Source organism: Rhinolophus sinicus, linkage group LG05 (genome assembly GCF_036562045.2).
Source record: "Rhinolophus sinicus isolate RSC01 linkage group LG05, ASM3656204v1, whole genome shotgun sequence".
Taxonomy (NCBI): domain Eukaryota; kingdom Metazoa; phylum Chordata; class Mammalia; order Chiroptera; family Rhinolophidae; genus Rhinolophus; species Rhinolophus sinicus.
Window position 1 is genome coordinate 158,697,546 of NC_133755.1, and position 17,917 is coordinate 158,715,462.

General features: G+C 36.6%; 1 protein-coding gene across 1 annotated transcript; it reads right to left on the reverse strand.

The window, feature by feature from the left end:
• Positions 1-15,947: 15,947 nt before the first annotated feature.
• LOC109447945 (ubiquitin-ribosomal protein eL40 fusion protein) lies at positions 15,948-16,349 on the reverse strand. Its single transcript, XM_074334009.1, is given in 1 exon segment — positions 15,948-16,349. A coding segment is annotated over 1 exon segment (384 nt). The 5' UTR covers positions 16,332-16,349.
• Between the last annotated feature and the right edge of the window lie 1,568 nt (positions 16,350-17,917).

The following is a 17,917-nucleotide window of genomic DNA, read 5'->3' on the forward strand; positions in this document are numbered from 1 at the left end:
TTTACTGAATAAAATTTTCACAACCTCCTACCCCTGTGGCGGCGTCAGGGCTTGACATAGAAATTAGATTGAGTCATAAAAATAAATTTCTCACACACTTGAGTTTATGGATGGAGACTGATGACCTTCTAGGTCAGATATATTCGTCTCCATTAGTGTGGAAAATCAAGAGTTGACTTCACTCCTCAGTCATTCCAAGTGCGACAGCTAAATTTTGGCTGCACACGAGCAGCCAACAGCAGGCAAGTATTAGAACAGGTTATTTGTATTTCATGTTGCTAGCTTTTGTTTCATTGCAATGTACTGTTGTTCATTTGGAAGAACTGCTTTTCCTTTATTTGATTATGAAGCCTATTCTTAATTGAGAGATGATGAATCACTGGGTTTCATTGGGAAGCCCTAGAGAGAGATTTTCATTCTCTTAAACATATAACCAATGGAATAAGAGAACAAGAACACATTTATCTTTTCTAATTGTTTTCCTTCTCTGATACATAGCAAGTTTTGTAGAAATATTAACATAGCCTGAATAATTCTCCTTCAACCAAACAAAGAACAATATGATTAATCTATTCTATTTCTAAAGCCTCCTCCATTTTTTTTCTGATACTATTTTTCTCATCCTTTACATGGGGGGAAAAAGCAAGGGAAGAAAATAGAGAAAGTGAACTACGGTAACAGCCTTTCACTGGCAACACAGAATGAGGCCCTTGATATTATTACGGCCCAAGGGAAGATGTGAGTGCTATATAGGTCAGTGGTTCTGAACCATTTTGCACATGGGATATGTGGAAATTTCTCGAGACATTTGGCTGTCACAAGTGGTAGGCTGCGGAACAGGAAAAGGTGTGCTACTGGAATCTAGTGGGAATAGGCCAGAGATGCTGCTGAACATCTTAGAAGGCAGAGGAGCATTCTCACCTCCCAGGAAATAATTATCTGGCCCCAAATGTCAATAATACGAAGGTTGAGAAACCCTGATGTTAAGATAATCAGGAGAGAGGTAAGATTTGAGCAATTTAGGGAGATGGGCAGGGTTTTAACAGATTGAGAAGAAACATGTGGATATTTGTTGAAAATGGAGGAAGAAGGAGGGAAGTACCTGAAAGAATTGGGTAATTCTTTTACATTTGAGGCAAATTTTAAAGGTATACTCTCTTAACAAATTGTGTCATTACCAGCTTTTGAAGGAAAGGATAAAGTCCGTGAGATCAATATAATGGTTGTTAAAAGCATAGCAACAAGATCATGATGATGTTTTACAATTTGTCTTGCTAATTTCATATACTGTAATGTTTTCATTATACTGAGTGGAGATAATGTGTAAACAAAAATGTGGAAGTGACAAAGCATGGGATAGTTCTCTCTGGCTAGACTGTATAGGCCAGTTATTGCCAGGGGAAATGGTGGCCCGGGGCCAGGTGAGAAAGGTTTTCAATGGTGGATTATAAATTTGAATTGACTCAGTAGAAATGGTGGGGGAAGGGGAAAGGGTATATTAGTTTTCTCCAGAGAAACAGAACCAATAGGATACATATATATTATATTTATATATATATGTAATATATAATACATATATTGTATATATATTGAGAGAGAGAGAGAGAGAGAGAGAGAGAGAGTCATTTTAAGGAATTTTGTCATGTGATTCTGGAGGTTGGCAAATCCCAAATCTGTAGGGCAAGTTGGCAAGCTGGAGATTCAGCTAAGAGTTAATGTTGCGATTTTAAGTCCAAAGTCTGGAAACTCACGCAAAATTTCTACAGTTGGAAGCAGAATTCCTTCTGAGGGCTATGAGAAAGAATCTGTTCCACACTTGTCACCTCGCTCCTGGTGGTTTGCTGACAATCTTTGGCTTTCCTTGGCTTGTAGATGCCATCACCCTGATCACTGTCTTCATCTTCACATGGTCTCTTCCATGTGTGTGAGTCTGTGTCCAAATTTCCCCTTTTCTAGAAGGATACCAATCATATTGGATTAGAACCCATCCAAATATTAACTTAACTAATTACATCTGCAATGATCTTATTTTCAAATAAGTAAACATTCTGTGGTTCTGGGGGTTAGGGCTTCAACATACAAATTTTTGGAAGGCACAATTAATGCCTAACTGGGGTTTTGAATAGAGAAGTGACATTTTCTGAATTTTTCTTGTACTGGCAGCATTGCACAGATTTCTTCTTTTTTAGGAACATCAGTTATAGGAAAATGCTGTAATAAAAGCAAATTGGACAGAGTCTTAAAATATTTATGAATATTTTTTCTTATTGTAGTGATATTATAAGTATAAAATAACTACAACATTGTAAAACACTGAAAGCAGGATTGCTATTATATTGTTCCACAGAAACAACTCATTTTAGCAGTAGTAGGCACATCTTATTTAAATATCTATATCAGAATATATATTTTTAATGAAAATGGGATTCATACTCTATATACTGTTCTCCAATTAGACCTCACCCCCTTTTTTTCTTTTTATTTGGAGTATATTTTGGACATCTTTTTATAGCAATGCATTAAGAGCTACTAATTTTTTTTTACTGATTGCCTAGTATTTCACTGAGTGATTGTATCGTATTTGTTTAACCAGTCCCTTATTGAGGACCTTTGTGTTATTTCCGAATTTTTAGTTTAATAAGTATGTCATTGAATAAGTATCTTTGTACACTTTTGCAGGTGTTTCCTTCTGGATATATTTCTAGACGTAGAATTATTGAGCCAAAGGATATGGTCATTTTAAATTGTAATAGACATTTCTTAATATCATGCAAAAATGTTGTATCAAATTTTTTCCCACTACAAATAGGAATCAGATTAGCAATCCCTACATAGAAAAAAGTAAATAGATATATTGATACTGTTTTTAATGATTCCTTTATTAATAAAAGAATAGTTACTATTACTTTATCAATATACATTTATTTGTCCTTCATAGAGGTTTTGTCAATAAATCTTAGCTTATTGCTAAGATTTGGGCCTCCTTCCAGAATGGAGTTTGCCATTAAATGCTGATTACATTGCTGTAAAAGTGTTCAGTTTTATTCATCTGTTTATTTGAATGTTTACCATCAAAATTACAGCTCTTATAGCTCACTATTTTAGTTTCAACTTCTCGAAGTGAATAAAAATATGTATTAAAACCATAACATTTGATTACTCTTTAAAATGCTAAAAATATGGTCCCTAGGTATCAGGATATAGGCCTAGAAAACTCAAATAGTTTTAATATTTTTTTCTGGGACTTCTTCTCAGCCCCCCTGATGTGGGTTGGCAAATCCTGATGTGTGGGTCTTAATGCCAAGTGTAAACTCCTTCCTACTGTTTTGTTTTGCTGGAGCCAAGAATCATGTCTTGCCAAAGGACTTCTAGTGAATTTAGTCTTGTGTAATATTGAGGAGTTCGGATTATGGTGGAGGTCTGGCTAGAACTGTTCAAGTCTAAGTGTACTGTCATCCCCGGTCATAATTCTGGAAGACATTTTAATATATGGACATCAAACTCATATTAGGCTATTCCACCAGCACAGTGGAGCTCAGTCATGGAGACACAAGGGCTGGTGAGACTTGGAAATCTCAAAGTTGGGTGGTCAGTTTCCAGGATGCAGTCGGAGGACAAAGAATGCCAGTTACAAGGCCGAGTCTCAGAGCAAGGCTGTAGAATTGGACACAGAGGAATAAAGAGCCAGTTTGGGTTCTTGTCCAAGGAGGTATGTTACCATTATCACATCAGCAACTTTACAACAGGGATGAGACAAACCGAAGACGCGGAAAAGGATTTAGATTCTGGAGACATTTCATGAAACTTCATATCCAATATCTGACTTATTCTGATTTACTTTTTGAGGCAAAGTCATTGATGTCATGTTTTTCCACACAACGCTGTTTTCTGTGCCAGCTGAGAGACGATGATACAGCATTTCCTAAAACAAAACGTTACTATTGCCTCTGGGAATTTCTTCCAAGTTGTACCTAATACCCATTCTGTACGTTTTGATGGTGGCAGTGTCTTTATCTTATGAGAAGGGGACAATGGAAGGTGCTCAGCCAATGGGTAGAACTTACATTTCTTCCGAAATGGTTCTGAAATGGTTGTTGGGGAAATGTGGAGGGGTTGTGGTCATTCAGTCTTGCCACAAGAAATAACAACCAAATTCATCCACAGCTATTGTAAGACACCAGCAATAGCAAGATATAAGTCTCAACTTCAAAGATGTGAAAGTGTGCGCTTTAGAATTTAATGAAATATGGTAATTAAGCAATATTTTTTTTATCTGAGGTAGTTTAATTAATTGATTCCTTTAATCATTCAGCAAACGTTTACTGAGCACTTTTATGTGCAAGGCCCTATGCTAAAAACTCTGCCACCCATATTATTTGTTGTTCATGTAGTTGTGCCTTAGATTTCTTTATTAGCTTAGCTAATAGTTTATCAATTTTACTTTTTTCTTTCAAAGACTGACCTCTTCTATTTACTTATTAAATTTCTATTTTCTATTTCATTATTATTATTTTCATTCTTTCAATAATTTCCTTGTTTATTTTATGTTTTCCCAACTTTTTTTATTTGAATGCCTTATGAGTTTGTTTCAACTCCTAATAATTTAGATACATAAGTATTTAAGTACATAAGTTTATCTCTGCTCTAGCTGTGTCCTGTTGTCACTGATATGGTGTTTGAACTCTGACTATTTCTTTGATGCTTGGTATATCAATTTAGAGTTTTTCTTTGATAAGAAATTGTATTAGGAAAACATGTAATGTTTACATGTAGCAGGTACTTAATCTTTCTAATTTTGTGATTAATTTTCATGTTTGTTATAGTAGAAAACATAATCTACATTATTTTTACTTTTGGAAACTTAGTTTGTTTTTGTGACCTAACATATAGTCAATTTCAAAAAAAGAAATGTTTTATGTGCACTTGAAAAGTGCATTGCGTTTGATTTAAATTTAAATGAATATGTCTACCTTATTGGTTAGGCCAGTTGGTTCATCGTTATTTTTTCTTCCAGTTAATTTATCACTGACAGAGATGAATAGCTGCCATATTTATTTGTGTTTCTTTCTGTATTTCTGTTTTTTATATAATATTTTGATATTATTTGGTACATAAATGTTAATGATTGTTAGATCTATTTTGTGGATTTTAGTCGTTGTTCTAAAGTGCCCATCTTTGCCATATTTGGTGCTTTTTGATTATATTCAACATCGTCTGATACCACTTATGACCCTGCTTTCTTTTGTTAGTATGTCCCAGATAAGTCTTTGTTGATTCTTTTATTTTCACCTATACTGTGTGAAACAAATTTGACACATACATTATATGTATATGAAACTATACTTTGTTTCAAACTTAGCTTTTCAGTCCATCATATCTTACTATGTGATTCCATCTGAATCTTTTTGTTTTATTACCTTTCCATTTATATTCTCTATGCATATTCTTAGCTTCTGGTGGGTCTTTTTATACTATAAAATAGTATACACAGAATATTATTTAGACTGTACATAAATCAGTTATTTTAAACAACATTTATCAGTGAATCACCCTGACCCCTCATCCTCTTTCACAACAACCTTCCAAGGATGGGTCGTAGCTCTTTGTACATCAGCATAATCAGTAAATTCCACAGACTGACCTGTGGCTGCCATTGCCACAGTAAGTCAATCTCAGTTCTACATTTAAATAGATTCATTGCTCACTGCCATCACTTTTGCCACAGCTTTTCCTTCCTTTTATTAATTGGCTGAAGTTTGTTTCTTTAAGAAGTGTTCATGGGACTGCAGTTCCTAAATTCATCCATGTTTGAAATGTCTGACGTTGGTCTCTGTGACTGGACAATACATTGAGTATAAAAATCTCTTGTTTTCTTCTTCGGAGACACCAAATAAGTGTACATTTGATTTCCTTTGTCTTCTGTAGCTTTTATTTTTCTCTCTACTCTTAAACTCTTTTGGTTTGGTTCAGTGTTCTCAAGCTTGCCTTTTATGACTTTGGTTTTGTTTCATCTATTCTCCTTTGTGTTACTTCCAAATGTGACTTTTAGTTTTTGATGGTCTTATTTCTCCCTTGCATCCCCACTCCCACTCTACCTCACCTTTCCAGCATTTATAGATGCCATGTTTCACTAAGTTCTCTGATTTCCAGGACTGTTCAAATTCTTCAGCAGCATCATGACAATATATTTGAGGTGTGTATTGTGAATTTATGTCTACTTTTTTTCCCCTTCTTTGCCTCCCCCCCCAACCCCCCCTCTGCCACTCTGGTTCAAGCTGTTGTTTCTCAGTAGGACACAGCTCCCTTGCCCATGCTGGTATTATGAGCCTTGCGCTCCCCCCCCGCCCCAGGCAGTTGGTCACTTGTCGTCGCTGACCACTGCAGCTCACGCTGACCTCTGGCTGCTCACGGCACCCCAGCTCCAGGGAGAGCCGTTGTTCACAATCTTAACTGTAGAGGGCGCAGCTCACTGGCCCATGTGGGAATTGAACTTGTGACCTCGGCATTAGGAGCACGGTGCTCCAACCACCTGAGCCACCGGGCTGACCCCATATCTACTTTTTTTTTTTTTGGTCGTATTTCTTTCCTATCTTTTATTAGAGTGTTTTTGTTTTCATCTCATGTTCGTTCCTGTTTCTGTTATGACTGATCAATCTATGAATGAAGGAATTTTTACGAATGAGGGAGTTTCTTCTCAGCAATTAGTTGAACTACAGAGTGGTACTACTTATACCACAATCTGTCTGTAATGTGATTATTTACAATGGTTCAAATCCATCTCAGCAGGAAAATCCTTTTGTTGAATGAGTTCTAAGCTTGCTTTCCTCATTAAAAAAGACACTGGGTGGAACTTGGGTCTATGTTTTTAGTTTTTAATTTAATTTCTTTTGTTTGGAATGTAGCTTAATTGTCTTCACTGGTTATAAAGAAAAACCTCATGGGAAGTATAAAAAAACATAGGAAGCATAAAGGAGACGGCAAGAATCATTCATAATTTCACAACTTAGCGATAGTCATCATCATTTTGATGTATATCAGTTTATAATTTTTAATGCATTTAATTTATAGGCATATATATTTGTATATATAGCATATATACACACAAAGACAGGAAAAATGGTACACATTTGTGTATGTGTATATATACGTATATATGTATATGTACATATATATACACACAAAGACAGGAAAAAAGGTATATACGGTGTATTTGTCTATGTGTATATATATGTGTGTGTATGTATATATACATACATTATATGTATATCTAGTGTATACACACAAAAGATGTACTCATACTATATGTACATAATAAAGGAATCTAACTTTATATTTCCCCTGATGATTACCCTGAGGTTTCCAAACTATACACTGAAGTACGAGTACCTCAGGGCACTACAGGAAACTAACAGGGTGCCATGGGAAGTGTTTAGATCTTGAGGGAAATGCAGTGATGAGGGTATTTCTTGGATATCTTTTGAAAAACTAGTTTGAAGTAGTTCAGTTTCTACTTCAGATTGAACTGTGACATTATCTTCGCAAAGCTGGATTGATGCAATTAAAAGCAAGTACTCTGTGAAAATCAATGGGAAACAGGAAATGAGTGTGACAGTGTCCACTCTGATTCCAAGGCTTGAGCAGTATGCAGCGCCCAGTATCAATCACATCCCATTAATAAGTAATTGTGATTAAGAATGAAATAAAACATTTACTTCAATTTATGTGTATTTTGACAAGCATAGAAATTTATGCATCAATTAAATTTATGGTAGAATAAGGTTACTTTCAGATCTCCACAGTCTCAAAATATTTACTTCTTTTCCACCTTTCTCAGGAACCTGTTGGAGGATGTGCTCCTTGAAAATGAGGAAATAAATCAAGAAAGAGGGTCCAGGAAACAGATTTATCACCGAAGAGCAGCAGAGGGAATTCCCAGGATGATGATAAGTTGCTAACTTAAACACTTTGCCCATTTTTTCCTACTGAGCTGTTGGTCTTTTTCTTGACTTGAAGAACTCTTTATTAAGGAGATAAGTCCTTTGTCATGTTGCAGATTATTTCTCTAAGTTGTTTTGCCTTTTGATTTTGTCTATGGATTTTTTCTTTGCTACACAGAAATTTAAAGTTTTTAATATATTCAAATTGATTATTCTAAAAGTTAATTTTAGAATAACTCTCAGATCCTGTGATTCTACTAAGTTAGAACAGAAACTAAAGTGGAGTGAGGATATAGGGTGCAGGGTGGCAGAGATGAAAGAATACTGGGTTGCAAGCTAGAACATGGATTACAGCTACAGTACTGTTATAGTACAGAAACTGAGCCAATTGCTTGTTTCTTTGGATTTCAGATTAGTTATCTACAAAACGATGAGGAATTTACTAGATATTGCTAAGCCCCTTCCAACTCTATGTATTGATCAATTTTGACTTGATGTACTGGGAAGCTTTTGACAACCCATTTAAACTGGTTCTTAGGAAAACGCTAGAAACCCCCAAAAGCAAAAATTTCAAATAAAACTATGGGACAAAGTATCATAAAACCCTAAAACAATACAATTTGAAATAGTACAATAATTTAAATTGACTGCTGCTCAGAGGACATCAAGAAGGGAAAGGACATGTCCTCATCTTGGCGGTGGTCTTGTTATCGAATGGACATCAAGAAGTCTGGAAATGTCTAACTGGCTTCCATCCAGCTTTTCACTGGCAAAGAGGAAACACATGGGAACCTGCCGAAACTCCACCTGTAACATGCTTGGTACACAAACATTTTCTTCTGCTTTTTTTGTTGGTGTTGTTTGTTTTTTGTTCTGAGAGTGACAACTCATTTACAAAATAGAGAAGTGACTGGAGAGCTCTGAAACTTACTGATAGTCTGTAAAGAACTTCCTTACTCTTTGTTCCGACAGGAGATGGGGAAGGAGTGGGTGATAAAAGGGAGTTCCCTGCTTTTGCAACTCTTTCTCCTTCTCCCTAAATTGCCACCCCACAAAACTTCTGTTCATTTTATAAAATTAAATTTATTGGGGTGACTATGGTTAGTATAATTACATAGATTTCACGTCTACAATTCTGGAATATATCATCTATATATATATACATATATATATATCACATTGTGTGCTCACTACCCAGAGTCAGTTCTCCTTCCATCACTAGATATTTGACCCCCTTTACCCTGTTCTACCATCCCCTCTCCCCCTTACCCTCTGGTAAACTTTTGTTCACTTTTATCTATGTGATCCTATGTAGTACTATATTTAGGTGCAGCTTTTATTAGCATTATCTACAAATAGGAATGAGACTTCGCATGCATTTGTTCTGATATGGTACTAACTTTTTTATTATCTTTAAATAAAGTACTTCTTAGCCAATTTGCATGTTTTACATTTCTTTGTCCAGAACATAATCAGTGGAACAAAATCTTATGCCTCTGCTCTAGACTTCTTTTATTTTTCATATTTTCTACTCTACTGCCAGTTGGTACTTAGTTTCACACGTACATCGTGATAAAAACAACACAGCCATATAATTTGTGAAGATTTCATTTGGTCTTGCTGAAAATTACACAGTCAGAACCATTTCATTAGGATCTGAGATAAAATAATATAAACTTCAAGCCTCATTCAGGATATATGGTGAGAAATTGAATGAGCTTAAAAACCCATTGTATTTGCACACATTTGAGACATCCATTTGGGCAATAGACTATAAAATAGCTGGTGTAGCCGACTAAATAGAGTAAGTGCATTAGGTTTTTAGGTTGTTTGGAATCATCTTAGATGAATTCCACATGAGAAAAACAATCCATATCATTAAAAATCAACTAAAATCACTATGTGTTAGAGAATATGTATTCACAATCATTGTAAAGCTGTTTTAATAATGATTTTATATGGCCATATGATGCTAATGAGTTAAAAATGCCCAGACACTTTTTATTATAAAAATAATGCAAAAATGTTACAAACTACTCAAATATATAGGCAAGAAAGTGCACAGTGTATGTACCTTTACACACCATAGTGTAAATTTTGCTATCCATCCTCACAGGTTTTTGTCTAATGCAGATTTTTACACAGTTATAGTTGTATTTATCTATATTCAGTACCCATCAAGTGCATTTTTGCTTTTACTATATTTTTAAAACCTTATTTATAATGATAAACATAGCAATAGTCCAAGTACTTGTACTGTAACTTGCTTAGACATCGCTCATTTGTTGGATAGTCTTCCATTATTCTATTAAAATATCACCACTATAAATATATATTAACAAAAATGTATTCATACATATCCATTTTTTTACCCATTTTGGATTATATTATTAGGAAGCATAATTACTAATTTAAAGTGTGTGACATTTTTATGGTTCTTGACACATATAACCAAATTGCTTTTGAAAATGATTATACACTTTTAGAGTGCAATTAGCAATATATGAAGTTGCCAGTTTCACTACACCACTACCAACATATAATCTAGTAAAGAAATAAATTTAATAGATTTAATAATACTTTTCTGTTTTTTGTTTGAGATTAATGGCCTTGGCAGAGTAGGTCCAGTGCTGTTGTGGAAATATAGTTGTGGTTAGAGAGAATGGAACAAGAGAGTCAGGCTTTTTTTGGTGAAGTTTAGGAGTAAACGTAAGGAAATCGTGACAAGGTACTTCAGCTGGTGTGGAGTGGAGTGTGGAAGGGCTTCTATTAAAAAACCCAGGTGTTTTCTCCTACATTTTGAATTTGGTTTTAAATTATGGCTCTTCTTCTATTATTATGATTTTGTTGGAAGTAAAGAAACAATCTCTACCGCCTGCCACTTTAACAAGAGATTTATTACTTTCATCCCCAAACACTGTTTTGTGTATAGTAGCTGAAGATAGGGTTTCATTTGAAGCTTAGTCTGAACCCACCTGTGCACTCGCAATCACAGTTCCACAGCCATGGGAAGTTCTGCCAATGATTTCTGAGCACTGTCTGGTGAGGAGGCAACTTTTGAATTGAAAGTCTGACTTCGGAGAATCCAGTACATTTTTTGAAGCATGTTTTTATTATAAATTTTGGTACTTAGAAGGCCCGAGACTTCAAATAGTCTCAGGTCATTCGGTTATGGGTCAATTAGCGCAAGTGATTGATTCACCTGCTTCCGCAATTGACAGCTGGCAGGACAAAGGGAACTGGCCGGAAACTTACTGTATGTCAGGTAGGAGGAAAAGTCTGCGACCAGTTGCCACCTTGAAAGGGGTGCATGTGTGTTCACGTACATGTACATATGCATGTGTGTGTCCACTGACAAGGGAACGTATTGTTTAGAAGTAATTTGTTATCTAAGTAATATAGGAGGTGAGGAAAATAATACAGCCCTACATTTAATCTTTAGCTAAAAGAGCTCTCATTTTCTGTCTCATTTGGAAACTAGGACTGTTTCCTTGGTTACTGAATCTACTAACTAGGGCAAAATGTAAGGTGAACACACCATCCTGCTCATTAATTAGAGCAAAAGCCAAGCAAGTGTGTGTGTGTGTGTGTGTGTGTGTGTGTGTGTGTGTGTGTGTAGGCCTGTGTTAAGCATTTGAAATAGTTATGGTGGACCATTAAAAGAAACATGGGCTTGAATGTTTTTGTTTTCAAAGATAGCAGGAATTTCAGTTTTTAAGCAGAGTTACAGCCCCTGGGGAAAGAGCTGGTAGAACCAGAGAGCCCGAAGAGCTAGGACAGAGAAAGAATGGCTAATGGAACAATACTCCTGGGAGCTAGCTCATTTATTCACAAAGATATGGCTCATCAGGCAATAGAAATTGGAGGACATAGTCCAAGGCTTGATGGTGAATTTGCAAACTATGAGCAAGAGAAAATAACTGAAGTAACAGGAATGGTGAACTTGTCATGGGAGAGCATGTTAAAGATGGAAAAACTGAAAACCTAGATGTGGAGACTTGAAAGGAAGGAACAAGTAGAGAAAAGTCACAAATGTGAGGTTAGTTTTACATTTCTCGCTTTAGAAAATTAGAATTAAATTTATATCTTAGGAATTTCTGGATAAACTATATGCAGGCATTCCTCTGTCTTATTAAGAGTATTATAAGAATTATAGTCATTCCAATTTTGGTTTTATGTCCAAAAGAATTGGAAGCAGGATTTGAGTAGATATATGTACTCCCTTGTTCATAGCAGTATTATTTACAATTGGCAAAACATGGAAGCAATCCAGGCATCCATCACTTAATGGGTAAACAAAATTTGTTATATACATACAATGGAATAGTATCCTGCCTTAACAAGGAAGGACATTCTGAAACATGCTACAGCATGGATGAACCTTAAGGAAACAATGCTGAGTCACAAAAGGGCAAATACTGGATGATTCCACTCACATGAGGTACCTAGATTAGTCAGATTCACAGCGATAGAAAGCAGAGTGGTGGTTGGCAGAGGCTAGGATTGCAGGGGAGAATGGGGAATTAATGTTTAATGGGTAAAGCATTTCAGTTGCAAAGTATGAAAAGTTCTGGAAATGGATGGTGATGATGGCTACACAGTAATGTGAATGTGTAGCCATCATCACCATCCATTTGAATGCCACTGAACTATATACTTAAAAATGGTTAAAATGGTAAATTTTATGTTATGGGTATTTTACCACAATAAGCAAAGGGGTGTGTGTGTGTGTATCATAAAATTATAGTAATGTCTTGCCAATCACAGTTTTTGGAACTCTAGGGTAAACTTATAGTGATTTAAATTTTTATAAATTTTTAATATCTGATATCTTTTACATATGTAAGGTTAAGTCTTTTATACATGTTCCCAAATCTGGCTATCAAAATCACTTATTGAACTTTATAAATAAACAAAATACAAATTTCTGGGCCCTGCCCCAGACCCATTAAATCATAATTTCTAAAAATGGCAGCCCCAAATTAGGATTATAACAGGTACTTCAGTGATCCTTATGCAGCAAAATAATACTAAACCTCAGGTTGCTCTTTCAGACCTGGATGTAGCTCAGTGGGGGTACACAGAGAGAAAAGATGTTTTAAATTTGATCCTTTCAACAAATATATAGAGGATAGTCTGGAAAAATAATACTTAATCACCTTGATAGCTTATAAAAAGGGATAAGCATTTTGTAAAAGGTAATAGGAGAGCACCAATAATAACTGATGTAGAAATTATTGCCATCCTTGGTGAGTCAGGATTCACAGTCAGGCATTATCTGATCTAGAAAAATAAAGATATTTGACAGTACTAACACTTCAAAGTTTATATATACACAAACTATTTCTTCTTTCAATTGTCTTTCATGCCTGTAGAGAGCAGGGCCTTTAGGCTTACATATAGGAAGACTACAAATGCAAGACATTACATTTCAGCAAGTAGGTGATGGTTCTCAAGCTTTTTAACTGGCTTAGGAGTACATCTGCCTCAACAGATCACATGACAGCAGTGATTCTAGAACTATTGAAAGAGAAGCTCATGGAAGATTTCCTACCAGAACAAGGTTTTTAATGACAAGTATGATTTATTTTAGACAAGATGTCTTTCAGACTTTATTTTACTCTGCTTTTAAATATATATATTTAGCCATTTAAACTTTTTTTTGTCCAACTTTTTATATTTTATGAAAAAGTATTGCCAACCATTTTGACAGCCTCAGAACTTTTCAAGAGCATGGCTGGCAAGGGTTCACTGTAATTATTTCAAGCATGAAAATAAGTATTTATACACGCACTCTTTTTAACTTAAGGAAAATTAGACAAGTAACTGAAAACATTTTAATAACTGTAGCAAGATAAGGTATTAATAATTTAATGGAGCAATATGCCCATGCCACCTCTTCTCTGCCGTAGTAGAGTAGACATATAAAAAAAAAAGAAAAAAAGAAAAAAAAGAAAAAATAGTAGCTAACTGGTCCCATGGAGGATTGTCATGAGGACATCTGTGAAGGCGAAATCCTAGACGTTATAACCTTGTGAGCAGCCATCAGATTTCCTGTGATTGAGGTAACACCCACTGACGGGATCAGGAAGGAATAGCTTTGTGATCTCTGTGGGGTGCTTCACCTGCAGTTCCTGATGATGGGGAAGGAGAAATGTGCCTGGCAGAATACTGTGTTCAAAGGAGGAACAGAAAGATGGTAACCATAATGAAATGAGAACGTGGGTGCTCCCCATCTCCTCTGATCTTGTCAGCCCTGGGGTCTTTGTTCAGTCCCTTAAAGGGAGGGAGTGGGAAAAAGATACCAATGACTGATATTGATCAGCTGCTTCCCTCCTTAGGTGGGTGAGGGCTCAGATCCAGGAGTAATTTGATATAGAAGATAAATTGAATAATTCCAGCACCTCATGTTATGGAGCAATTTACATGGTGCATATAATGATGGATGTTGCTTATCGTCCATTCAAAATTGATTTTCAAAAGACCTTTTTATTTTGACTACTGGAAGATGAGTCTTTCCCTGAATCAAGTGTGAAAGAAAGGAAAAGATTGTGGAAATGACTGAGCATAAGTATAAGTGACACTACTGCGGAAAAGGTCAATGCAAATTTGGGGACTAGAAGGCTTTTCAGAATTATTGACTTTATACAAATTCTGTTTTTAAGGATGAATTAGCAGCTATCAGAATCTGTATATAATTTTTTATTTTGCATTTTTAAATTTGCTATAATATAATAGGCTTGCTGTGTGAAAATACCAGTGTCAGAGCAGATTTTTTTTTTAACTGATTAAAATGTGCCGGGCTGCTGTGATGATTTCCTCTGTGTTTCCTTTGGCTACAGATAATACCACAAAGCGAACTCAGTGACGCACACAGGCAGCTGATAACAGCTGACACATGTGGATCTTAAGCCAAGTGTGTATTATCAGAAAAGGAGCTAAAAACCCCATAAAACTCCCCACTGCCTGACTTTAAAAACATTCTTTTTAAAATCTCTTAACGACACGGTAGATTGTATTCTAAATTTTATATTCCAAAGCACTTCTACTGAAAAATGAAAGGAGAGTAAAAGCATGCCCCTTTAATTAATATGAGCTAAGTATGCAACATAAGTATTAAACTACTTTTCCATAGCAGAATATCTGGGAAATGCATAAATCATTCATTAGAATTTATAGTTAAGTATTAGTCTCAATTTGTATTTTTAAAATTTAATTTTAATTAAACATTGACAGAGTTTTTTAAAAAGTCAAATAATACGATGAGCTAAAAAGAAAAACAGTCCTGCTAAACCTCTTTTCACCGTAGATTCCTGTTCCCTAGAGACACCACTTAAAATCATTTCAGTTGTTACCTCTATTGTTTACTTTAATATTTTAAGATAACTGCTTATACTGTTATTTCTTAATTCTTTATTCCTAAAAATAGTCTAGTGACGTCCTTATATAGAAGATACGAATTTTGGTTTCTTCCATGCCCCACTTCTCTGTTCACACTTTCCTCATCCTTCCATTGTAGTTTTTGATTAAATCATTCTGGTACATTTTTCTTGGTTAAATATCATGCTTATTATGATTATTCAAATATAATCCACCACTGAACCATTGTGAATTATGGTCATATTTCTTTCTTGTACAATTTTAATTTCCCCTACTAATTGTCTTTTTTGAAGTTTAGTTTTCTACTCACCATTAATTTGTCCCCAAACTCCTCAACAGGCCCAGACGTAAGACTGTATAAAAAAACTTATTGACTTGGGGTACTCTCTTGGGACACAGGATTTAACACTCTGGCAAGGATCCCAGATCTTTCATCTCTCAGCATGTTCAAGTACACCAGGTATGGTGGCCACAGACATGCACTATTCTGATCTCCTTTGAGAGAGCCATCTTTAGGGGGCGTGGGGATTTGCTTCCAGTTACTTCTCCTATGAAAGCTTAGGCTATGTTTCCCTCGGGTTGCTCCCAGCCAATGATGTAACATGATGGGTATTGAGGCCCATGCGTGCCTTATTTGACCTTCTTCTTGGGGCATAGGTTGTTGGTGTGGCCACACTTCTTGCATCAGTTAACAGCATGGAGATGCAGGCGAGCATAACACTTGGGGCAGATCATCTCATCACAGTTGTACTTCTGGGCAAGCTGGTGGAGGGAAGGCTCAATGATACCACCCCGCAGAAGAAGCACCAAGTGCAGAGTGGACTCTTTCTGGACATTTTAGTCTGAGAGAGTGCAGCCATCCTCCATCTGTTTGCCGGCAAAAATCAGACGATGCTGGTCAGGTGGGATGCCCTCCTTGTGTTGGACTTTAGCTTTGACATTCTCAGTAGTGTCACTGGGCTCGACCTTGAGTTTGATGGTCTTGCCCGTCAGGGTCTTCACAAAGATCTGCATCTCTATGTCTGCTGGGGAGGATGCTCCACCACCTTGTTGAAAAGAGCCGAATAGCCTTTTTTTTTTTTTTTTTTTTTTTTTTTGGGAATTTCCATCCCCAGTGGCCTGGATGAAACTTTCTCACAACTATGCTGTGGTCTGGGGATTTCTGACTCAATTTTTACTTTCCTTTCTCCTTTCACAGGTGTTAGATCAGCATCCCAGTCTGAAGGCTCTCCCTGCCTAATCCTGCTCCATTCTGCTTTATCTTGCACAGACATTTTCCCCAATAAATATCTTGCATGTCAACTCTCATCTTGACACCTACTACTTAGAGGACATAAATTGACACAGGGGTCCTGGGAGGGATCTGAGGAAACAAGCACAAAGATAGGACTTGAGGAATGGCTTGCTCTTCCCCAAGAGCAAGCCCAGATGCTGAGAACAATCTCATCCTGAGAGGAATGTGGGACCTGGTATAGTTGGAAGCCCATTTACTTAAGATTTCATTTGTGATTTGGGAAACCAGACAGCCGGAAGCTGATCATTGCTACGTTGTACTGATGTTCTACAAGGGATAATGGGAAAATGAGGGGTGGTTAACACATAGTTAAGAGCTAACTGTAAACACTAGAGGTACTTTTTGACAGCTTACAAATAAACCATTGTCTTCTACAGTGGGGGAACATACCCAACTGAGGAGTAGACGCAGGAATTTGGAAAGTCACAGAGCCTCAGAGGTGTTTAAATACTCACGTAAGGCAAGTCTTGGGCCCCGATACATGGAATGGAGATATCTGGGAGAACATCCCTGGGGATTTGGGGCTCTACAGGTCCCATGAAGGCTCAGAACTTACAGAGGTTGTTCCTTTCTCCACAGCAAGGACTGCTTCTCCTTGTTAGAAGCTGCAAAAGCCTCTCCCCCCCACAAGGCAACAAGTGTCCCCTTCAGGAATGTTCCCACCCTCTGTCCAGGTTGTCAAGCTTGTAACTAAGGTGAAATCCTAATACAATCATATGGAGGATGTCCTGGGCCTGATAGGAGAGGAAAGAAATAACACACAAAGGAGTGGTGAGAATTCTTTAACATGTACTGGCAGGAACCCAGGGGAGTACATTTGTGATTGAATTTTGACGAGGCTTAATCAAGGGGGCCCAGAGGTAAGACTGTTTAAAAAAACTTACTGACTCGGGGTACTCTCTTGGGACACAGGATTTAACACTCTGGCAAGGATCCCAGGCAATGGAAGAAACTTACTGCTCGGGTGGTCTTAGAAACCTAGATAAAGCAGTAGTCTGAATGAAGTGGACATAGCAAATGGTAGAGGAAGGAATACAAAGGCTTAGGGAAATGGGCCTTCACAAGGACTGAAGCTTTTTTATCAGATGTTAATGCTACCATCTAGCACACACCATGGACAAGGCATGACATAGCCATGTAGACAAAAATGTGACTTGGCCATTTGGCATTATCCATTCTTTATGATCAGTCACCTGAAACTGACAGGATAAGGATATGAACAGCCCCGAACACGTACAGAGTGGCCATGATGGCAGAGAAGACCAAGGATATAGATGGACCCAAGAGCAGGGACTCCCATTTCCTA